This window comes from Colletotrichum fioriniae, assembly GCF_027942845.1.
Source record: "Colletotrichum fioriniae strain IMI 355084 chromosome Unknown scaffold_12, whole genome shotgun sequence".
In the NCBI taxonomy this organism is placed as follows: domain Eukaryota; kingdom Fungi; phylum Ascomycota; class Sordariomycetes; order Glomerellales; family Glomerellaceae; genus Colletotrichum; species Colletotrichum fioriniae.
This window is the reverse complement of record NW_027076848.1, coordinates 525955-549890: the sequence shown is the minus strand read 5'-3', so window position 1 is coordinate 549890 and position 23936 is coordinate 525955. Positions and strand designations below refer to the sequence as shown.

Here is a 23936-nt window from a genome sequence, read left to right as displayed (position 1 = left end):
CTGCAGCACCCCCCCGCCAGACTTTGGAGTCTTGTGGCTTCCTTCCCGTGCCGTCCCCAAGGTCGGGGACGAGTCTTGACTTGTCTTGGTATTGGGTTGATAGCCTTGGGACCATTGTTTGTTCACCAAGGTACGAGAAGAGTCCGTAGTAAGTAAGGTCATGAGTTGAACTGGAGATGAAGAGAAAGAAACAAGGCAATGAGGACGGGATTCAATGCAAGCAAAAGGTTACTCGACGAGTACCTCCTCACATGCTTAGGTTGATTAAGTAATTTTTCATGTATCTCGGCCGTCCTCAGGTCCCAAGGAAGGTGCTTCGAATGCTTCATGGCGTACGGAGTACCTTAGGAAGGTAGCACGGTAGGTAGCTAGGAAGGTAGGTAAGTAGGTAGGAAGGTACGTTACGTGGTGTGGAAAGAACGGGAAGGATGGAGTCGGGTGCGACGCAGGTCCCCGGTACGTACTTTGCTGCCTTCCTTCCTTCTCTTTGAGGCGGTCCTTCTCTCAGGATGATTCAATCTGAAATTTCCAAGAATCATCACAGGTCTTCCATTTCACTCCATCAGAAAACTTGCCTCCATTGGCTTTCTTCTTGAGGCGAGATATCCCAAGCCGAGAGAGCGCATTGACAAGTAGTTCTTTTTCCCGTTGGGAGAAAAAACAACAAAGCAAGCAAAGCAAAGAGACCGCAGACCGGGGGGGCTATTCCCGGTCGGAGCTGCAGACAGACCCCCGACCTGTCGACCCAAGAACATCCATCCAGTTGCATTTGTATCCATCTGCAAGGTCGTAACTCGTAAGTCAGGGTGGCCCTTTTTCGATATTTTCTCTCACTCGTCTTCTTGATCCTATTACCGCACCCGAAACTCTGCCATCCTAATAACGGTCTTCTAATTGCCACGTCCCCATCCTGCTCCTTGTCTTCCTCGGCTTTGCCTTTCTCCCATCCGATCCCCCGTCTGTCATTTTGCTCCTTCTTCTGCCCCATCCTGTCCCGGCTTTGAGGTAAGGTAATGTAGGGTGAAGTATCCGCACGGCGCAAGCCCAGGTACACTACTTGCCTACTGAGTACCTCAGGTATCTGTGTCTGTACTCTGCTGAGTCTGTTCTGCTTCGCCGCGGCTCTCTCTACCCACGCCCACCTTTTACACACACACACACACACACACACACACCCCACGGCTGTCCCCACGTTCCTGGCCTCGCCTCGCCGGGCATCGTCTCGAATCGACAAACCGCGTGCCACAGAGCTTCCTTCATTCATCTTGTCTCTCTATCCGTACAGATACATCTGCGCACTTTGCTGGAGCAGTCGTTCCCTCTTGACTCGCACCTCCTCTTGTCCTCTGGCATCTTTCCAGGGCATCCCCTTTCTACTTCGTCGTCAACCCAATACACCCTGCGCGGAGCCTCTTTAGCTATTCAGAGTTCCTTATATCAGAGACGTTGTCATCTAATTATATCTAAATACAGCAGCAGCATTGGCCTCATCCACTCGGCCTGTCTATCGCATTGTCTCAACATCATACACGTACGCTACCACCTCACCCGATATCGACGGCGATTAGCCTCCGAGAGGCCAAGCTTGATACCGCTCGCCTCTTGCCCGAGCCCGATTGGCCATTGACGTTGTGCTGCTGGCTGCGCTGTTCCATGAGGTTGCTTTTTTTTCTTTTTTTTCTCACTCAGCTTCTGAAAGCTCCGCGGTGTCAAGCAACTCTGTCGTGCCTGCATACCCTGCTATAGTGGCCGCATATTGATCTTCATTTCCACTACCGCAAACATTGAACGCCTCTGAGATCCCGCTTGGCCTAGCTCAGATCCGGTCGACGGACGGATATTTTTTTATCACCCTCGCTCCCGCTGCCAAATTTCTCTCCGCAAAACCAACCCCACCGTCCGAGATCCAGCTTCGCAGTCCCCGGGAATTTCGACATCCAACTTCAATAATCCTGTTTCGCCGTTCACTTTCGCTTCTCAATACACTACCGGCACCTACTGTTGCTCTCTCATTATCGCGTCCCGACGGCCTGCGTGCTTCCTTTTCTCCGTCCCACAGCAGCCAGCTACACCACCGAGACACAGGACGAGACTCTTTGCGACAGACCACCTGCCAGACACCATAAATTGCTGCTTCATCGATCCACATCTTTTGGGAGAAGAGTGACGAGAGCACGTTAGAAGTGATCCAAGTATCCGTAAGTGCTCGAGACCCTCCTTCCAGCTCTTTCCCCGCCTCCCACAAAGCCGCAATTCGCACCCAATGTCTATGCTTTGCATTCCTGGCGAAGGCCCCAGACCATTGCTTGCATAGCGCTGCGAGGGGCCACCGGGGGTGTGCCAGGTGGCCGACAACAAGGTTGCGAGCCAGCGTGCCCCACGATGGTGAGCTTCAACAGTCCGAGGCAGATCCAGCGTGTACGGGTACAGGACTCTACAAGACAGACAGACGGACAGACAGACACATGGAAAGTGTACAAAGAGACGCGGCGGCACCTTGCCTTGTTTACTTTACGGGGCACATGTTGTCCTTTACTCATCAGCACGCCTCTGCTGCTATCTGCATAACTCTCTCTACTTTCGCCATGCCACCCCAATTAGCCCCAATTCTTTTTCTTCATGTGCCTTTTTTCCGGTGGTTGCGTGTCTTTTCATTGTCTGTGTCCGGCTTTGGCGCAGTGGGAATGGCTCAAGGTGGCTCGACATTTTTCCAGCTAACCAGACCAAAAGCATTTCGTCTAGCTCCAGCGGGTATCCCTGATCCAGATCGACGTCGGCCAGAACTCTAACACCAATAAGGGAATCGGTCCCTGAGCCCAGAGCAGCCCTCCCCCGACAAGCACGACAAGACAAGCCCCCCCAGCACAAGAGAGGGCCTGGACATTTCGTGCGCAACCAGCTGCTCACGGCTCCAGAAGCAGACTGCTGATATTGTTCCCCGCAAGTCCAGAAAACCGCCCCCTATTAAACTTGCGTGGCAGACCCTCGACTTATCATCTTTCGGTCTCCCCTCCCTTCTGTCCCTGTTCCTACTGCTGTTCCTGCTGCTGCTGTCGCCGCTGCTGCTCCAAATCGACGTCGTCCACCTCCGATCTTTCCCTCGCCATCTCAGCATCGTTGGCGAAGCGAACAAGGACGACACGCCTGCCCACTCGCCTGACGAACCCGGAAGCGAGCCCCCCACCCGGCCACGGCGATCGTCGCAGCAGGCCCGTGTCGCCACAGCACAGTTTGTAGCTGGCTGAAGATCGAACCAGCTGGCCACTCGGAAGCTTCGCCTTGAACCGAGTTCAGTTCAGTTCAGCACCGCCTGAACCCCTCCAGCCAAACCCCACCAACCGCCATCTCACGAGCCTCTCGAGCCAACGGCTACCCATTCAGCCAAAATGGGCCTGTTTTCTCGCAAGGAAAAGGCCCCCAAAGCCTCGGGCAAGCCGTCAATCAACACGTCAAACGTCAGCATCGCCTCTGGTGCATCCAGCATCAAATCACCACCGCCACGTAGCACCACAATGAACAGGTCCTCCGGAACGAGCACAACGCCTGGCACGCCTTTGACGCCCTTCTCACCTACCTCTATACCCAAGGTCGATCTGCCGCGTCCTCCTGACCCGCAACTTGACCCGGCGGGATACCTTCGGAGCTTGGGGGCGGTCAGAGAACGAAGCAAGATTGTCACGGACAAGGCGATTCGTAATGAATTGAAGCACTTTGACGTGGATATGCGCAAGTTCCCAGATGTTGTGACATTCGTCTCTCAGATCATCAAGGTACGAGTCAGCCTCTCAGCGCTTCTGCAGGTGTTTGCGTGCCCTGGCACCTCCCACCCCCACGCTATCTGGGTCTGCGAATAGCGGTATAACTGACCTCGCAACCCCCTGTAGAGAGACTACGACGCACCGTACAATTCGATTCCTGGCCACGGAAGACACCAACACTTCTGCGTCGGCGGTCGTGACCGCATTGCACAGCTTCTTTCCACATTCCCCGAGGATGTCGACAACAGCGAAAAGTGTCGTCGCATGATTGACCTTTTCCTCGTGAGTGTGCTGCTGGACGCTGGCGCAGGCACAAAATGGAGTTACAAGAGCACCGAAAATGGACGCATATACCGCCGGTCAGAAGGCATCGCCGTAGCTAGCTTGGAGATGTTCAAGAGTGTAAGTATATTCAACGATTCGGTAGACTCGTGCATTCCCTAACAATCTTCTAGGGTCTTTTCTCCAGCGACAGCAGAAACAAGTTCCAGGTTGACAAGGAGGGACTGCGCAACCTGACAGTAGAGAGGGTAGCTGCTGGCTTGCAATCGAAACCAGGCAACGAAATGGCAGGCATTGAAGGCAGAACACAATTGCTTCAACGGCTCGCAAATGCCCTGACCGATAAGAAGGAATACTTTGGCGATAGCGGACGGCCAGGTCACATGGTTGGTAAGTTAGCAATTCTCCGAGGCCGATGGAGACAAGATGCCTGGACTGGACTGACCCGCCCCAGACTACCTCCTATCGCACCCCTCGACTCAAGCTTCTTCGATGCCGATTGTGATTCTCCCGACGTTATGGAATCTCCTGATGAACGGCCTCATGCCCATCTGGCCAGCATCTCGGACCTCGATCAACGGCGTATCTCTCGGCGATGCCTGGCCTTGCCAATCAATGCCGCAACCCCCGCAGAGTCCGACGACGTCGCAATTCTCACCGTTTCCGCCATCTGCTCAGAACTCGACCGCGGCATGGGAGTCTATCTTGCCGTTCCACAAGCTTACGCAGTGGCTCTGCTACAGTCTGATGCAGCCTATGCAGTCACTACTGCGCATCCACTTTGCCGGCGTGGAATTGCTCACCGGCTTACCCGAGTACCGCAACGGCGGCTTGTTCATCGACTTGGGAGTTCTTACGCTAAAGGCAGACGATTCCGAGAGAGGCCTTGAGCACTACGACGAGTACTGCAGAAGGACAAACGTCAAGCCCGTTGAGGTTGCGCCAATGTTCGAGCCTAGCGACGATGTGATAGTCGAGTGGCGTGGTGTCACGGTCGGCTTCCTGGATAGGCTTTGCGTAGAGGTCAACAGACATATGAAGAACGACCTGAAGGGCAATCAATTGACTCTGGCCCAAATACTTGAGGCCGGAAGTTGGAAGGTAAGCTCGTCCGAACTATCAGGTTCTAGAACCATGTCGCTAATACAATCCTTTAGGGAGGTCGTGAGATGGCAGAGTTTAGCAGACCCAACACGAAAGAACCGCCAATTTTGATCGATAGCGACGGCACCGTTTTCTAGACTGTTGTTTATGTTTGGGAGGGAAGTATTGGACCGAGGCATTATACCTTTTCTGCCATTGATTAGACGACAGCGCCGGCATGCATTGGATCATGGGCGCTGAAATTAGCCTTGCATGCAGCCAGAGGATGAAGGGCATATTGGACGATGGGATTGGATGGCGGCTTATGCGCCTTAATGAACATGACTTGGCTGGACGCCAGTGAGGAAGATTAATGCAATGCGAAGACTTGGGCGCACAGCCTTGCTCGCCATTCAACCGCTCATACGGATAACAACTTGCCTGTCGATTGTAGAATGCTTGGTGAGAACTGTTCCTTTTCATCGTCCCATCCTCGACTTCGCAGTCCGGTTCTCGGCCCCGCGTCGGAGCCCCACCGGCGGACCCACACAGTTTAGCTGCCTGTTCTGCTCACGGTTCCGGCCCTGTGCCAAATTCATCAACGTCTGTCATACTCTGTACATCTCAGTCGACACCAAATTTTGACCCTTTGACTGCGCAAGGCACGAGGAGTTGACACGTGGGCATAGGAAAACTCTCTTTCAAGAGCGCCAAGGTAACTTATCACCCATATCCTTCACAGACCATCACTAACCCCGCGCAGGATCAGATTTGCACTTACGCCCGTCAGCACCGGGAATCTGCCCACCTACATCTCCGCCGCCGAGCAGAACGCATGGCAATCTTTCCGCAATTCGGGCCGGATCCCGAAACGTCACTGCTCCAGCAATGCCAGTTCATTATCTACCGCATCACCATCCTTCTCGATGAGCTTGAGCAGCTCAAGGCTGCCATCGAGAGGCGGCCTGCGTCGGGACATAAGCCCGTGGCATGGAACCAGGCTGTTCCTGGGCTCGGTTTCTTTGAGCGTCTTATTGTGTCCGAGAAGAAGCATCTTGAAAAGATGGTGGCTGCGTATGACGATGATGATGGGGGTGATGGTGGCGAGAATCGGGGAGGAGTTGATACCGAGGCACTGGATAGTCGGATCCGGTTGAGGCTCGATGCGTCGAATTACAAGTTTTATGAGACGGTGTGGGAGGTTACGAAAAGGTGTTGTGAGCTTACGGGAATGAGGAGGGAGTTGAGCTACAAGACTGTTGGGGGGAAGAGTGTGAGCGCCGTGATTGATTTGGTTGTGAATGGTGGCGCGGACTGGGTGAAAGTCGTGACGACGACGGAGCGGAGGCTGTTTTACGAGATGGCGGACGCCGGGTGGGACTGGGAGGAGGATTTCGAGGACGATGACGCGGACGAGGCCATGTTGGAGATTCTGAGGGACGAGACGGAGGATAGTATTGAGGTCGCCAAGGTCGCGAGGCACATGGTTGCCGCGGCGAGGACATCGTATCAGGATTATCGAAGGCCGAGGGTAAGGATACTCATGTCGAGGGTGTCTGAGGGGGCGAACGAGCCCGTGGATCATTTGTTGAGGTTGGTGAGGAAGATGGGCGGCGAGGACGTGGATCTTGTTGTCGAGACTGCGAATGGTCCCGGGATTTTGACGGAGGCAACACCACCGTTGGAGGAGGCGATTGCGAATCTTGTAGAGGCGGATTATTACAAGGATTTCACGGCGACGGTGAATGTGGATTGTTCCGTCTTCATGGCGTTGGCGTCGGATTTCAGTCACATGACTATCGGCCCCGAGTCGGAACTGTTGAGATCGAAGCAGCACCGGATCGATGCGACGGATGAGGTGGAGAACGGGCCGAGGTTGGTGAATACGCTGTATCCCGCCATCACCGGCCGGACGCTGGTGTGTACGCGGGAGGCGGCGGATACGTTTCTCAAGATTGTGGGGGATATTGGGACCGAGGAGGAGAAGGCGAGGACGAGGATCTTGTTTGAGCGAGATGAGGCTGCCGAAGCAGAAGGAAGTGATCGAGATCGAGCGCGGCGGGTGAGGCTGCTGCAGGAACTTTCCGTTCATCCTGTCCCTGAGGACCTCCGCCTCCCCGTGCAGATCGTGGACTCTGTCTCATGGGACGATGCGCAGAGAATGGTAGGCGAGGGCCAACTCCCCGCCGTCGCGCTGGCCGTCGGGAAGAAGGGGTCTGGGCTGAATGCCATGAACGTCTCGTCATTCTTGTACGGGTGGAAGGCGAAGCTGACGACGGTGACGTCGAATTGGGAGGCGGCCAAGAGGTTGAGGACTGTGATTGAGACGAATCGGGTGACGGGGACGGAGGTTGGGCCGCATATTTGGCGGATACCGTTTTCGAGAAAGTTGCTTGCGAAGCCCAAGATGATGCCGCCCGGTGGTGGTGGTGGTGAGAAGAAGGATGGGGAGAGTTGGAGGTTGAAGACGAGGCAGGAGAGAAAGGTTGAGAAGGAGGCGAGTTTGCAGAGTTGGATTTCGAGTGAGGGGACGGAGACGATTGCAAAGATGTCGATAGACGACGGCAAATGAAGTCTAATATTCTTATGGCATTCTTCGCCCAACTCAACAACTCTTGACATCGGTATCAACATCAACATCATTGGTATTCAAGTTATCGGTCCCAAGACGACTCCGCAATCTGGATACTTGATCCTCACCTCCGTCGTAAACACATCTCCCACATCAACCTCACCAAACCTCGTCAACAGCACCTCCTCGCAGTGCCTAGTATGATGATAACTCCAAATATAACTATCAACCCTCTCCAACCCACCACCTCCTCCCTCCCTTCCCCACCACGACTCTGCATCAGCGCGCGGTGCATCCGCCTCCACATGGCCGTACAATGCCGAAGATGGTATCCCAAGCTGACGTACACGCCGCTATACTCCCCCGTCATGATCTGCTCTCTCGTCAGCGACGGCGCCGTGCGGTTCGCGTCTGTGAACCAGGCGAGTTGTCCCGCTTCCACGAGCTCCGCTTCAAAGGTTTCGGCGAGGGCGGCGTCGTGACATTGCGGCGGGAGCCAGTTGAAGGATATGAGGTCGAACTCGCAGCCTGCGGCGCGGGCTTGGGTTGGCGTTGAGCCGCAGGGGGCGGTCTGGAGGTAGGTTACTGGGCGGGAGGAGGGGTCGCTGGGTGAGGCGAGGGTGTTGTCGTTTCTGTGAGAGGTGGTGAGGGTGCGGAGGCGGGTTGTGAGGATGGTTGTCACCAGGGCTGAGAGGGCGGCGCCTAGGAGGATAGAGGCAAGGAGGAGGAGGGCGAGGCGGGTGTATGTTGTTGTGAAACGTCGGTGGAGGGGGTGTTCGTGTGTGGCTTTGGTGTGATGCGAGGTGAGGAGGGACTGCGACGCTTCTTCTCGGTCGTGGGATGTTGATTCGAGGGTGAGATTCACATCATCGTCGTATTCTTCAGCCCTTTGAGTATTCTCCCAGGCCGATTGCCGTGGTATTGATGCGCTCCGATGCTCCATCGAGTTGCATCCGTCAGTGTCTACTATCCGTCTCTATCGTTACAGCAGTCCGGAAGGTTGACAGCAGCGACCTCAGACGGCTGCGGGAGTCAGCATTCAAGTACCATTCGCGACATCTCGAACAAAGGATTCTTCGTGCATGGTGGCGGGGAACTGTTTGGTTGGTCGTGCTGATGACCTTCCCTTCTCGGTATATCCTCTCACTGTGGACCGAATCCTTCAGCACATGCTTGCCGATTGCGTCAGACGTTAGAATCAAGATGGAGTTCGAGTTTCGATCGTCAATCTCAATCTTCAAACCTTCTCCGACCGAAGTTTCGTTTTCTCTCTGTCCCTTCAACTTCACAGCTGGTGTATCGTGTTCTGTGGCGGCGAGTCTGGCTTACCCAATAACAGTAAACAACCAGGCTCACTTGCATACTTTAATCTTCTTGCCCCGGCTTTGCCCCTCGTGCGGCTGAACGAATGATTTGGCACGGGATTGGGGAAGATGCGGGCAGCATGCCTCCTGCTGCGTGAATGGACCGTCGCAGCCTGATTTGCGCCCATGACCTTTCTCTACTTTCATCTGCTCATCGCAGTGCCTTTTCTGTCTGCTTCCCTCATCATTCACCACGGACCTAAGTAATACAGCCAAATCCCAACCGTACTGGACAGAGGTTTTCTCGGCGACAGACGGAGTCTTAATCCATATTCCACGATGGATGGCAAGCGCCCTGCGCCCGATGACGCCCGCTATGGCTATCCTGGCACAATCAAACGGCAACAAACTGTCCTTGACAACTGGGATGGCGAGACGCGACGTCCTATCGATGACACAACACCAGAGTATCACCGCTACACAATCGCCTGGATCTGCGCGTTACCCACGGAGCTGGTAGCTGCAGAGGCTATGCTCGACGAGAAGCACGATGCTCTCCCTTCTTACGCTTCCTATGGCAGCACCTACACGGTTGATACCAATACCTACACGCTGGGAAGCATCGAGGGGCACAATGTTGTCATCACATGTCTACCAGCGGATCAATACGGCACCAACAATGCAGCGAACGTGGTGACCAACTTAATCCGTACCTTTCCGTTAACTCGGTTAGCATTGATGGTAGGAATCGGAGGTGGTGTCCCGAGCATTGCCAGGGACATACGGCTGGGAGATATTGTTGTTGGCACGAGAACGATGCAATACGACTTGGGGAAGATCGTCGCAGGTGCCGATATTGAACGCACCGCGATTGCTAGAACTCTTCACCACTCTTTTGGGAAAGTCATCACGGTTTTGCGGGCAAAGCACGACAGAGAACCGAGCCAAGTTTCTTCAATTCTGAAAGACAAATTCCGGACACTTCCGCATTACGGTCGTCCGACAGATCCTGACCGCCTTTTCCTCTCAACGTACGACCACCTGGAGTCAACAACCTCATGCGACGGTTGCGATCAAACGAAATGTATGCCTCGACGTGCACGATCAGATGATGACCCTGCCATTCACTACGGAGCGATAGCGTCCGGCAACCAAGTCATGAAGAGCGCCACCGAAAGAGACATTGCTGCTCGTACCCTAGACGTTGTATGTTTTGAAATGGAAGCGGCTGGTATCATGGATATTCTTCCTTGCCTACCCATTCGGGGTGTCTGCGACTATGCGGATTCTCACAAGAATAAGGCTTGGCAAAGGTACGCCGCAGCTGTAGCCGCAGCATATGCTAGAGAATTACTCTCCGAACTTCCCTTGACGGATTCTGGGACACGAGCTGTCTCTCGTTCTGGCCCTTGTATGTATCTGTATCCTACCATTCAGGAATCACGTCTGATCACTAACAACTGTTCTCAGCACAGGTATTGCTTGACCAGCATGAGAAACAGGCCCAGTTAATGGAGTCTCTCAAGTTTGATCAGATGGACTCCCGCCGAATAACTGTAAAGAGAGCACATAACAAGACATGCGCATGGTTCATCAAGCACCCAGATTACTGCGCATGGCTCAACGAGGAGAAGCTCAAGCTGCACCATGGGTTTCTTTGGCTTCGTGGCAAGCCTGGCGCTGGAAAGTCGACAATCATGAAATTCGCCTTGTCAAAAATGCAGAAGGATCCCCATTGGTCGCCGCTCGTTGTATCATTCTTCTTCAACGCTCGAGGCGAATATTTGGAAAGGTCAATTGAAGGGATGTATCGTTCTCTGCTATTCCAGATTTTCCAAGGATATCCTCAACTGCGATCTGTACTTTGCGATTTGTGCTCAAAACAGCAAGGGAACGAGGGTTTCCCCAGCCTGGATACTCTCAAAGATTTGTTCTCTGAAGCTGTGCTTGGACTTGGCCAACTCCGACTTACTTGCTTCATCGATGCTCTGGACGAATGCGATGAGCAACAAGTCACAGATATGGTCCGGGAATTCGAGGATTTGGCTGAAGAAGCCTCAGAAGAAGGGATTGCCTTTCGGATCTGCTTTTCCAGTCGACACTACCCATACATAGTCATCAAAAGGGGGGATACTATGACGCTTGAAAACCAGCCAGGCCACATGCAAGACATGGAAAATTACGTCAAAAGTCGTCTCCGATTCAACAACACTGCTCTCGTCGAGGATCTACAACCACAACTCCTAGAAAAGGCTGCGGGCGTATTCCTCTGGCTGATCTTAGTCGTTGATATCCTCAATACCGAATACTCGCAAGGTGGACTGGCCTTGAAGAAAAGGCTTGTGGAGTTACCGAGCAATCTAGGCGCCTTATTCAAAGATATCCTCACGCGCGATAGCAAGAACATGGAGCATCTGCTCTTATGCGTCATCTGGATCCTTTGCGCCAAGCGACCTTTACGACCCAAGGAATTCTACCACGCACTCTGGTCTGGTCTATCTCAGAACGACCTCGTTGACCCCGATCCTCCAACCGTCACAAGTCCGGAAGATGAAGACAGCGCCATAAGATGCGTAATCGGTTTCTCCAAGGGACTGGCAGAAATCACCAAATCTACGCAGCCAACGGTCCAATTCATACACGAGTCTGTCAGAGACTATCTTCTCAAAGCCGGGGGACTTGCGGAACTGTGTCCTGATCTAGGCTTTGACTGGGAGCTCTCAAGCCATGAAAAACTAAAAGTCTGCTGCAACAAGTACATAAGATATTACTTGGCCTCGAAATTAGTCTCGGAGGAATTTCTGAAAGAGTTTCCATTCATGGAATACGCATGTCAGGAGATACTCTTCCATGCCGATGCTGCAGCCGCTGGCATTTCTCAACGCCAATTTTTGTCCCAGTTTCCCCTCGAAGACTGGATTCGCATCTACAACCGCTTTGAGAAGTACAAGATCCGACAATATACGCATCAAGCAAGCTTATACTACGTTTGCTCAGGGATGGACTGCTCAAGGCTCATTCCCATGATACATGGCGAAGATTGGCGACGCCGTTCTGAGGACCGGTACAACTATCCGCTCTTTGCTGCCTTGGCTCAAGGCAATAGCAAATCAGTCGCCGCTCTCTTGGGAATACCCTCCGTCATCTACAATGGAACGGACATCATGGAAGGGTTGACGCGCACAAGAGACTTTTCAGACTTCAAGAAGCGAACACCATTATCTTGGGCAGCTCAAAATGGTCGGCCCGGGATGGTAATGCTTCTTCTCCGAGCTGAGTATGATGTGGATGAACTTGACTATGGAGAACTTACCCCACTGCACCGGGCTGCTGAGAAAGGCCACGAGTCGATTGCAAAGCTTCTGATAGAGAATGGGGCAGATGTCGACTCCGAGGGCAAACGTATGCGTACGCCCCTTTTGCTTGCTATTACGCATGGTCGGGAAGCGACGGTGAGGATTCTCCTCGAGAACAATGCAAATGCCAACGGCAGTAGCGACAAAGATTACTCTAGCCCGTTATACGAAGCTTCATTGTCAGGATACAAGGTTGACCCGCCAGAAGCAATTGTCAAGCTTCTCGTCGAAAATGGTGCAAATATTAAATACAGACACTATGATGGCGGCACAGCATTACACGCAGCTTCTGAAGAAGGCGATGAGAGAATTACCAAATTTTTTATCGAGAATGGCGCAGATGTCAACGCTGTAGATAAAGATCAAGAAACAGCACTACATCGCATTTGCTGCGCGAATGGGATTTCTCTAGCTAGCCCGCGTAGGCTCACCATCCTCGAGACGCCTGGTGGCCCTGACGCAAGGCTCCAGAAAATCGACGAAATCATCAACAGACTTCTCAATGGAGTTGAACCAAATGTCCCCAGCGGCATCCACCGAGGCGACATAGGATCCAAATTAGCTTCGTCATTCAGCTATGAAGAGATCGTTCGACTTCTCGTCGAGAACAAGTTATATGCTGAGGCGGTAAATGACGAACGGGCTGTACATTTTTCGAAGAAGCGAGATCATGATTACCATGCTACTGCCAAAGTTCTTATTGACAACGGAGCAGCTCTCAATGTACTGAGCACCACTGGCGATACACCGTTGAACCTTGCCGTGACTACTCACGATAGGCAAATTCTCCAGCTGTTCCTCGAGAGTGGAGCAGATGTTGACCTGATGGGAGGCCGAGGCATGCCCACGCCGTTGATTAGCGCTATATGTATCCTGCGAGAAGACATGGCTGTGGATCTGATCAAGCACGGGGCAAACGTGAACTTTTCAGATCACACTAGCATGACGCCACTTTCTGCAGCAAGGCAGGCTGGATGCAGTGCTTGGTTGATCAGGCTTCTCGAAAGGCTAAGCGATATCTGAGGGATTTCTAAGAAGGTAGCAAGTGGGTACTGTGAGAAAAGGGGGTTCGTTGAGTCCTAGAGAAAGTGAGGCACAATGTTGAAGAAAATGAATGAGAAATTACCAGAAGACACATGCGAGCCACGTCGCGTAGTATTATGCCCAAGGCGAAATAATCAGTCCTCAATCGTCGTATCGTATATTTAGCAACCTAATTTATCTATGATGTACTCTGAACTCTCAATCCCGTGTTACTTGAACAGATGAGAATGATATTACAATGAAATTTATGAACAAGATGAGGCCCAGAGGCTGATGTGCCTACCTTGCCTCGGACCTGGCGAGAATTACTAGACAACCTGCGAGATAATCGAATCTTGTTGAGAAGAGAACGACTACCTGGTGTTTGTAATCATTATGACACAAAGAAGTGTTAGCTAGTGAGGCTGGTTGGAAGGAGTAATTTCTGGGACAGGGAACGAAGTAGGTGCGGCGATGGTCGCAGTGAGGGGCGGAATTGATCTTGGGTAGGCCAGTCGATTTTTCGTTTCTTCAGGTGATGGCGAGGAGTAATAAAAGGCATTTTGGGCTTCCTTTGCTCCAATGATGGTTTTCTAAACCCAGTGTTCATGCTATCTACTTACGATCCCGCTGCTACAGAAAACAGTAACACGCCGTCTTGCATCTTGATGCATTGAGTATGCGCTCGGTTTGTAGGTAGTACGGGCTTTGAGACCCAGGTATGAGACTTGTTATTACCTTCATCGGAGACTGGTACCTCAAAATGGATCATAAATGTCTCAGTTGATGTGGTGAACAAGCATTGTAGCTGTTAATGACCCATCTGAAAACCTATTTGCGATGCTGCAATAAGCTAAAATTGGCCTTTGATAACACATACGACTTTTAACGTGTGTTTCTTCGCAACTCGTATTGACATCTATATGAAAAGACAGTTTAGTTCTATGAATTGCATGTTGATTCGCGGGGCTTGAAATGCGTTGCTCTTTTTGTTGAATTGACTCAAAAAATGTATCCCATTTTCAGAATGCGTTGACCCGACTTGGAGCACGATGATGACTTTGTAACATGAGGTAGGCATACAAATCCGAGACCGGGTTTCAAGCACGCCTCAGTTCCGGCAAATGTCCGAACTCATCCCCCATCAACTATACATCTAAGTCGTCTCCTTAGTCATCGAGTGACTTCGCATCACTGTATGTCCTTGAGTCTTTTCCCATGTAGGGTAGCTCGGCTGTATTGAAAACAGGCCGAGAGAAGCGGTTATAAGCAATGAAGGTATCTCGGTTACCGACGAGAGCGTTGTTGGGGGTTGGTACATAGATGGATGCTCGACGCAGCTCGACGGCATCCTCCTGTATAGGCTTGACGCCGGCGTACTTGTAGATCAGATTCAAGGCGGGAATCGACAGGCCGTGTACCACGATAGAGAACAACACCAGCCAATATACGACCGGCACCATGACTCGAACGAGATCCGTTTCTTCCGTATCACCGTGACCAAGCTCCGGGAAGAGATGGCGTGTATGTTCGACGTAAAAGACCGCCCCCGCGCCGATGGGGCCAAAGTAACCCATGAAGAGGGCCTCTTTCCAGCTTTTGCATACCTTAGGCATGGCCTTGTAGCACATGAAGATGGCTGGGATACGACGGAATGCGATGACTAGCGCGCCTAGCGCGAATAGACGACCCCAAGTCAGTCCTGTGGTATCGGGTTGGTTGAATTGATCCCAAGGCATGATGGAGCCGATGTACATGAATCCTCCAAAGTTGAGCAAGACATCGACCGAAGAGTTAACCTCGTCGTGGCGCTTTTCGGTTTCAGCCAGGTAGTCGCCGTCCCAGTTCATGGCGTTGCCAGCCACGAAACATGCCAGAAGGTCATCGGTGCCGAGCATGCCGCAGATGCCAACGAGCCACAACTATAGGAAGATGATTAGTATAATAAAACTGGAGTTAAAGAGGATATAACATACTCCAATTGCAGTGGGGTAAAGCAGGTAGCTCTCGGAATCGATCCACTTCTTCCGCAAGGCAAACTTCAGAGCCTTTCCAGACCCGAAGCCGACGAGAGCGCCAATGGCCACCGACATCAGTACGATGTACAGCCAAGTCTCCACGGCCCAATTGGTCAGAGCAACACCAACTCCGCCTCCAAGACGTCCGACTCCCTCTTCTTGGCGAGCGAAAAGTTGGACTGCCCTTTCGACCACTGACGCATTGGTCTCGTTTCCCTTGCCGGCCCCAGGGATATCGGCATGGCGAATTAGATAGACAGCGAGCATAAGAAACGGGAATCCGAAGCCATCGTTCGCCCCTGCTTCCGAGGATATAATCTCACGTAGGTCTCGGGCCACAAACTTGTCTGCGAACGGGCCCTTGGCGATGGCTTGTGATAGGATCGGGTCGGTGCAGGTGACGCAAGAGGCGATGACGAGGGCAGCTAGTAAGGTGACCTTTGGTACCGTGGCGAGCATACAGAGGGTGGTGCAGAGCCACATGATGGTCATGATGGGAAGCAGGCACAGGGCCATGTCCATCCAGCGTTTTTGTTGATACTTGGCGGGGAGTTGATAGCCTGCAATCACTAGCTGAACGCCAATCATGACACGAGCAAGTCCCTACACGTTTCTCGTCAGTCATCGGTCAACGGCCGGAAATGAATCGTTGGAAAGGTGAAAAAGAGGTCGCATACTAGAGTAATAGCATTGGTCTGCCCTTCGGATGCGGAACCCCATCGGTCGCTATCGATAAACTTGGCTGCTAAGGGACCGAGACAAATTCCTATGGCGACAGCAGGCACTTGATGGAATCAGTCTCGATTCCTCTCACAATGGAATGCCAAAGCGTGATGAAGAAAGACCTACAAGCCTCGCCGAGATACCATTTGCTCTTGATCTTGACCGAGATGATGCCATAGGCCAGGATGTAAAGGCCTATTAGAGGTTAGAAACAAGAATGAGCGTGTCATGGCCGATGATTGTTGAATTTTACCAAGTACACCGAGAACGATGTTCAGCTCGCTAACGTCGAGAGTCGGCATTCTGACGTGAGTTTTCTGGAATGAACCCGAATGCAGTGGTGTATCTTGGCCAGCAAGATAGGACGGCTGATGTTGTGTTCGGAAATGCGCAGTAAATCAGAACGAGAAAAAAGAGAGATGAGACCGAAAATAAGAAGAAGAAATCGAGACGAAAAAGAAGCAGGTGGTGTTAAATCAGCCAAGTGGCCCTATGTGGGTGTTTAAGTTGCTCCCAAAGATTGGGATTTTCTTCAGCTCTGATGGCCGAGACATGGTCTCAGGGGCAGGACAAAGTGGTATCGGTCGTGGATCACCCACCCTGTCGGACTCGTTGCCCACATCAACCCGATACAACCAGAACGGGCAATCTTCGCTCGAGGCATGGACGGACTGAGAGGGCTTGGTCAAGTACTACACAGACTGGCTGGTACTGTGTCGAGTGCGGCCGATCATGCCTCGAGTAGGTGAAGACCAATACCAGGCGCAATGCCCAGCCCCGGTGAGACGGCTTGTGAGCGAGAAATCGACGCCACGAAGGCCTTCATTGGCGGCTGCACACTCGAGATCTCTCAAAATAGTAATTCTGATCAGAGATTTCATTATTCAAAACGAATTTCCTTAAGGCGGGTCGCCTGAGTGATAGGTATGCAGAAATCTTTACTTGTCGAGGTCTGTCGATTCCGTGAGCTCGAGACAACAGGCGAGAAAGCGAGCTGGGTTAGCAAGCTACTTGGAAGGGTGAGGACTACTTTGGTGCTTGGAAAATTTTCGAAGGTTCCGGTGACATCAAAGATTCATACTAATTCACTTAAACCCTCTTGGACAATTGAACATGTAGGCATGAGTCAATGAGAAGCTACTGAGTAAAGGACTACTTAGAGACTGGACCCAGCAAAGTATCGTCAACGGACGAAGACAGGATGATCAGGGGCAGAGGCGAGAAGACGGGAGGCTTGAGTTTCGATAGTGGTATTTCAAACCGCCAAGTATTCCGCCAAGTTCGGGGGCGCGGTGATCGTTCGGCAGGAGAGCGCGTATTTGGAAAATGTTGCCAAGAGAAACAATGCCGAGTCCCGCTGTTTTTTACGAAGGCCAAGAAATTGTGACGAGTTCCGCCAAACGTGAGTAGAAACCTATCTCAGGCTCTCAGCCAAGAAGTACGGTGGGTTTTCCTGGAAATGCCAACACTCCGATTGCGACTTCTGTCGCTATCGGCGGAAGTACACTTACTCCGTGGGCCGCTTTCTCCAGTGCTGAGTGATGCAAGTACTTGCCGTAGCTAGTCAAATGTCGGAGAGTCTAATGATAAAAATGAGCTGAGTGTTGGTCCCTGCCTATCAGAAATGCCGAGTAGATGCATGACCAATGTAACTTGTTTGTAGTACTATTCTTAGAGAAAGCCGAGTAGTTGGGTTCCTAAATAAGGCAGCCAAGGAGATTTAGCTGCGTTACCCAGTAATAATTAGGTCGGTGTTCCGATGAGTTTCTTATCCATAAAACGGTATTTCTCGTTGTTACGCCTGTACGGAGAAGTCCGGCCACCTTTGTTAAAGTCTTGGATCTGCCTTACTTGGAACAACATCCAGACCGACTTCCACTCCCAGTCCTTTTAGAACCAGTTGCTCCACAGGTCGTGTCATCCTGAGATTTCTGTGCTGGGCATCTCTGACCTGAATTGTTAACAGTGTATATGGACGCATTGTGAAAATTGGAATTTTGCGTGGACCATTCGAGCACTAGTATTCAGGAATGCTCTTTCATTCCTCAAAGAGACTTTGAGGCTGATGGAATGTCACTGGTTAGCTGAATCTTCTACCGGTATTGGCAAACACTGTGTGGTAATGTGATTGAAGACTTACCCACGCCTTACATAAAGCATTGTTGGGTAGTTTCTTCGTTTTACGCGTCGTCCACCTGCTGGCTCATTCTCCTCTCTACTGTCCTCTTGATCATCATGCACTCATGCAATTCCCTTATCACGCTTGAAGCAGATCGCTGGCCGAGAAATATCGCATCAAATTGGGCCAAGATTTTGGGGTACCCAGTGAGACACTCCCTTGCCTCCCATAGTAGTCTCTCGGCTAGATCTGGTTCTGAGGTGCGATCCAGCATCTCCGCGATCAATGTATTGTACCTTCTTTGATTCGGTTCGTCGACGTGTTCCTATAATCACCTCAGTCAGGATCAGGCCAAGATTGAAAAGACAGCTGCCAGTGGAAGCCACCGTCGGGTTTAGAATGGAACTGGATGCAGGGTCCCAGTGGACCTCGACGCAATACCTGAATATCATAAGTCAAATGAATGGTGGGCTCTAGAACTGCCCCCTTAAAATCAACTTGAGGATAAAGATTTTGGACGTCTTCGTTCTTTTTGACGGACTCGGCTATCATTTCTTCCCGGCTTTTCCCCTCCGTGTCCATCTGCGATGAGATGGACTCCATCTTGGAATTCACGTTGCTCTCCATGTCAGACTGTTCTCCGTCGTGTTTAGAATCGTTGTGAACTTGACGACTGATCGCGGATGATTGCGGTGAGGCAGAGGGTAACGTTGAATGCTGAGACGCTGGCCGAGGCAATTGAGGAATCAATCGGAAGGATGGTCTGCGGGGCAGAACCTAGGCCTTATGTGTCCCAAGTGTGGCGGTAAAAGAGGCGTGATCGGCGAGTTACACGGGTTGGCTGCACAGTTGGACCGGAGGATTGTGGCGTGAGCGGATGAGATCACAGTCAAGCACCCTATTGGTGTAACCTCCCATCACCTGCATATTTTGCCTGTACTAAACAACAAAGTGCGCTTTGGTGGCTTGGCGGGTTGAGACATACTCCAGGTGTTGAAGAAGGCACTCACTTGGCACTTTAAGAGGATGGAGAGGGCAGGATCTTTCATTCAGTGAGCACCTGTATTTGACTGTGTATGCTTTTCTATTTGAAAAAAAAAAACAAAAAAAAAAAAAAGAAAGAATAGAAGCACTAGCCCACCGATGAATTCACCAAAAATAAAGCGCATAGTCGATAAATGAACGTTACTATTCGATGCTCGGAAATGAAAAAATTCGACGTGAGGTATTGAGAGAAGTAGTTCTGGAAGAGAAAAGCCACTCATTACAATTAGATGTGAGTGGTGATGACCGGCGACTCGTAATCAACCCTTGATGATCTAGGTTTGATCCTGGTCTTGATGAACTTAATGTGCCAGAGCAGATCTCAGCATTTTGTAGGTCGCGAAGGCCTCGCTGGTCTCTTGGCGCCCTTCTTCCTATCCGCCTCGCTCGGCTCTTCAGGCTCAGCTGGCTCCTCGCACTCTCGTGGTCGAACAACGGGGTTGAGTATATCTTCTGGCGCAACGGCGTTGTGTACTCCCGCCCGACTGTCGAGACTCGATGACAGTCTGGAAGGGATGCTCAGAGCAAAACCGCTCGGGACGAGGGTGGCAAGGAGAAAGAGGGATGTTGTCTTCATGATTATTTGAAAGTGGTTTGGCTTGAAGGTTTAGTTGCTGAACCAAACGTGCTCTTTTCGGAAGGAGAAGCTGGAAGCAATTACGCGAGAAGGTGAAGTACTGGACACAATCAAGCTTTGAATTGGGACCAGTGAAGTTTAAGTAAGAATTGTCAATCAGTACCAAAGCTAATCAATCTTTCTATCATAGGCGGCCTTCCAGGCGGGATGCCGACGAACTCGGAGCAGACCGAAGGTTGGCTGACTCGGTCGAAAGAGGCAGAGCCCTACAGATATTAATGCGATAAGTGTCGTTCGCCAGTCGGATCCATCTGGCGGCCTTTTTATAGTTCGGCTGAAGTTTCATGTTCGCGGATATGGGTCCCGCAAACTCCAATGTTGGCGCAGCGAATGATAGGGTTGACAATCGGTTGCTTAAAGGACTCCTTATACCCCAGATTTGACGTTCACAAGCGGGGCTCCCAATGACTTCCATGGAGAGGGCGACTCGCTCTCGAGCCACACATTTGGACAAGGGATGTTCCAAGGCCCGTATCAGAAAGCTCGAGGAGCTGAACTTGCTGCTGGGTCTTGCAATTCTATGAGTACCTAATGATCCATTGTCAAAAGTATCTAAGTATATTGCCATTTACCTGGAAGATTCGGGAGTTACCAATGGCAAAGCGCTTGCATCATTATGCCGTCTTCAATTATTATATGCTAGAATTAAGAACATGTACTGGCCTTCCATCCAAATATCTACTTTTATTTGCCCCTTGAGCCTTTCCTTTGTAAATTTCAATGACGTACAATGTTTTTACTCAGCGAAGACCTTCAGCTCAACTAGACGGACACGCTTGCCATCTTGCGGCTTCACGAGAATGCGGAGAGATTGGGTGGACACTCCAGTCCACTTCGCGTTTGTGATACCGTTTGCCAACGGCGCGTCGTAAGTGGCATCAGCCACATCAGTCCATTCGCCGCTCAGAACCTGCAACTTGTAGCTGGCGGGGACATCAAATCCTTTCTCTTCATTCGCGAAGAAAGCGATCTCAGCACGAGCAGCCTCAACAGCGGATCCGAACTCGATGCTGACCCACTCCTCGGCGGTGCTGCCCTCGGGAGTATCGAAGCCGTTGGCGATGGTATCCTGGGTCCAGAACCAGATGCGACCGTCGAACACATCGTGAACACGGTTGATATCATAGTTGGGAACGGAAGCGTTGATGATGGGCAGGGGCTCGGTGGCCTGAAGCTGGACGGCTTGGTCAAAGGGACGCGCGACGGAGACGGGCGCACGCGTGACCTCGGCAGTGAGCCTCTCGAGCTTGTCGGAAGAAGCGATGACCTTTCCATCTACTTCAACTCGGAGACCTGCTTCGCCATAGCGCTCGCCAGTGGCGTCCCATTGGACGGCAACTTCCCGGCCGTGGTAGAGAATGCGCTCCGCGCGGAAGTAAGAGATGGAGGAGGGGTCAGCCAGGGGGTTGACCTCAAGCACGTCATCCTCGCGGGGACGAATACCGACGAAGCCGGTGACAATAAGGTCGACATAACCAGAGTGGAAGTAGTGGTGCGAACGTCCAAGGCCAACAATCGGTTCACCGGTGTCGGGGTCGTAGTTCTCCTCAATATCCAGGATGTTACCGTAGTGCTTGTTGTAGTGCTGGTTGGCGTACTGCTTCAGAAGGCGAGTGTAGTCTCCCACAGTGACGTGGGCCGCGGTGTTAGGGTAGTGGTCGAGAACGTTGGCAAGGGAAGTCAAGACCTGAGTTGTCTGGTACGGCCAAGAGGGACCGTTCCAGTGGCATTCGGTGTGAGTACCCTCGTATCTCCAGACACGCATGTAGTACTCGTATGAGGGCTCAACGGTGCGCAGGCCAAAGGGACCACCGAGCTCCTCAGAGTTCAGCGCGTGCTTCCATGCTTCACCAAACTTGGCGTCATCATCCAGCAGGTCATGGGCCCAAGGAACAAAACCAGCGAGCTCACGGCCGCGGATGAAGTCCCAGTAGGTGACGTTCTCGTTATTGACTTGGTACCGATCGATGAAGTGCTCGAAAGTAGAGTTCCACAAATCTCTCTGGAGGTTGTCCTTGATGTTCTGGGCGCGAGTGTTATACTCCTCAACAACGCTGTCCAGGCCGCCCTTGAGAGAGGCAGTCTTGGCAATCGCACGAGCATTGGCGTACTGGTAGGTGTTGATGGTGGGGCGGAATGCTTGGCCTCCAAAGAAACCATCGTAGCCGCCAGAGGCATCGATACTGGAGATGGTGTACTCAGTGGCGTCGGCAATCGGCTCGATCCAGAAGAGTCCCTTGGCCTCATCAAAGTGGTCTCCCACCCACTGGTTGTAAACCCGTTGCATATCGTCGAGGAGAGAAATGGCGAGGGCTGGGTCGCCGTCAACCAGATAGTTCCTCCAGACGCCGTCTGCCAAGCTCTCGGAGTATTGACGGGGGTTGCTGTCCGCGCTGTACATGAAGGTCGCGTGGTCCTGCTTGAAGCGCGGATCGCGGCACCATCGGCCCTCGGACAGGTGGAAGATGGCGGCGCAGTTGTTGGAGGCCCATGGCTGAGTCTGCCAGCTGACGTTGTCGATGAACTCGGTGGTAATGTAGCCGTACTTGGTGCCGACATCGCGCTGGTGAGTCCGGAAGAGGTTCCAGCGGTAGTAGTAGACGTCGGTGATTTCTGTATCGCTCGACTCGAAAAGAGGGATGCGATTCTTGTACCAAGGCGCGTCGTTGCCAAAATACTTCTCGGTGACGGCGTCGACATCCAAGGCAGCTTGCGCAAGGCGAGCGCCGAGGGGTACCACGGCAAGGGTTGCGGAAAACCTCATCTTGTCAAGATTGGTAAAGCAATTGAGCTGGTTCAAGAGAGCCGAGTGAAAGGCTTGAGGTTGCTGAGGCCAATGCTCTGGAGCTTTCGACGAGGAGTTGGCTCCATCGTTATATATCAGCCCGCACTGCGGCTGTTGATGATAGATCACTTGATTAGATCGATGTTTTTGTGAGTGCTACACGGACTGGGTGACTTTGTTTTCGTGGTCCCATGATCCGGCTGCCTTGGCTTCGCAACTCAAATTTCCGTGTCTAACAAACTTGCGCTTAATGAGAACCTGCATAGTGCCTGCAGATTGCCCTGAAAAACTACACCCGTACCAATCGAACCAAGCCGCTTCCCCTGACGGGATCCAGAACTGCCGTGACCACACACGGGCAGAACCGATGACGATGGCGACTGACAGGGGCAGCTCTGGGGTGATTATGGGGACCGGGGTCCCCGCATCTCGGTCGATTGGCGCGCGAATGGGACGTTGTCGACTCAGACGCGGTCTTCGCGGGGGCGGGCGACTAGCAGTTATCTAGGAAAAGATCAACGTCTACTTCTTCGCAGATACGAAATGAGAGAGGTAGGTTTGAGGCTATCGCGGACCGTTCCTCTGGGCACGGGGGCATGAGATATTGTGCTATGGGGCAATACGAAAAGGTCTGTAGGCAATCATCAAAGTGATTGCTTCAAGAAGGGCATGGAATCATCAAGCGACAATGCAACCATACAGGTTCCTGAGCCGCATGCGCTGGCTTTCAATTTGTTGACATGCCGTAGCATCGCCAAATCTGTGTGGCTAGACATCGGCGGTAATAGGAATTTGTACCTGAGCAGTGAGCCGTCGCTTAAGTCAGTCGGATCAACCCGTGCGGCTACCTGCATTTGGCATGGATGGCGCATGCGTGAACATGTTGCATACATTCACGGATCGACGTGATTTCCACGTGTCTTGGCTGCCTCTGTTGGGGCCCTGACAGGTACAACTCCTATTGTACCGCATTCAAGTAAGACTTGAGTGTCCCGTGCTGGCCAGTGGGTGTTAATTCCGCGCGACGTTGGCTTGTCACAGGGAGTCAAGCAATCACGTCGAAGTCAGTACAGGACCGAGCCTATAATTGTGGTGGGATATCAGACGAGCGAAAGATGCTGCCGCTGCTCGTAGTAGTCTACAGACACTTTGCACTGCTTATTTAGAGGATGTTGATTTTCTGTGCATAGTTCTAACATTGGAGGATGCTGTCAATGGGCCTCTACATGTGA

General features: G+C 52.0%; 7 protein-coding genes across 7 annotated transcripts; 4 read left to right on the top strand and 3 right to left on the bottom strand.

Annotated features, from left to right (window-relative positions):
• Positions 1–3386: 3386 nt before the first annotated feature.
• N0V96_009357 (uncharacterized protein) lies at positions 3387–5281 on the top strand (the record flags this gene model as incomplete). Its single annotated transcript, XM_053195990.1, has 5 exons — positions 3387–3842; positions 3885–4160; positions 4214–4430; positions 4495–5141; positions 5198–5281. The coding sequence occupies 5 exons, from the start codon at positions 3387–3389 to the stop codon at positions 5279–5281; spliced, it is 1680 nt and encodes a 559-aa protein (XP_053046723.1).
• A 297-nt stretch (positions 5282–5578) lies between these two features.
• N0V96_009356 (uncharacterized protein) lies at positions 5579–7695 on the top strand (the record flags this gene model as incomplete). The annotated part of the gene is made up of 4 exons (XM_065758623.1): positions 5579–5585; positions 5796–5802; positions 5832–5838; positions 6019–7695. 4 exons carry the CDS (start codon positions 5579–5581, stop codon positions 7693–7695), a joined length of 1698 nt encoding a protein of 565 aa, XP_065612688.1.
• A 159-nt stretch (positions 7696–7854) lies between these two features.
• N0V96_009355 (uncharacterized protein) lies at positions 7855–8638 on the bottom strand (the record flags this gene model as incomplete). The annotated part of the gene is made up of 2 exons (XM_065758622.1): positions 7855–7890; positions 7940–8638. The coding sequence occupies 2 exons, from the start codon at positions 8636–8638 to the stop codon at positions 7855–7857; spliced, it is 735 nt and encodes a 244-aa protein (XP_065612687.1).
• Positions 8639–9338: 700 nt separating this feature from the next.
• On the top strand, positions 9339–10485 carry N0V96_009354 (uncharacterized protein; the record flags this gene model as incomplete). Its single annotated transcript, XM_065758621.1, has 3 exons — positions 9339–9708; positions 10108–10312; positions 10470–10485. 3 exons carry the CDS (start codon positions 9339–9341, stop codon positions 10483–10485), a joined length of 591 nt encoding a protein of 196 aa, XP_065612686.1.
• Positions 10486–11161: 676 nt separating this feature from the next.
• Positions 11162–13378, top strand: N0V96_009353 (uncharacterized protein; the record flags this gene model as incomplete). Its single annotated transcript, XM_065758620.1, has 1 exon — positions 11162–13378. One exon carries the CDS (start codon positions 11162–11164, stop codon positions 13376–13378), a length of 2217 nt encoding a protein of 738 aa, XP_065612685.1.
• A 1169-nt stretch (positions 13379–14547) lies between these two features.
• Positions 14548–16421, bottom strand: N0V96_009352 (uncharacterized protein; the record flags this gene model as incomplete). The annotated part of the gene is made up of 4 exons (XM_065758619.1): positions 14548–15300; positions 15355–15956; positions 16246–16314; positions 16373–16421. The coding sequence occupies 4 exons, from the start codon at positions 16419–16421 to the stop codon at positions 14548–14550; spliced, it is 1473 nt and encodes a 490-aa protein (XP_065612684.1).
• Positions 16422–20655: 4234 nt separating this feature from the next.
• N0V96_009351 (uncharacterized protein) lies at positions 20656–22683 on the bottom strand (the record flags this gene model as incomplete). Its single annotated transcript, XM_053195985.2, has 1 exon — positions 20656–22683. The coding sequence occupies one exon, from the start codon at positions 22681–22683 to the stop codon at positions 20656–20658; it is 2028 nt and encodes a 675-aa protein (XP_053046718.2).
• Positions 22684–23936: the final 1253 nt, after the last annotated feature.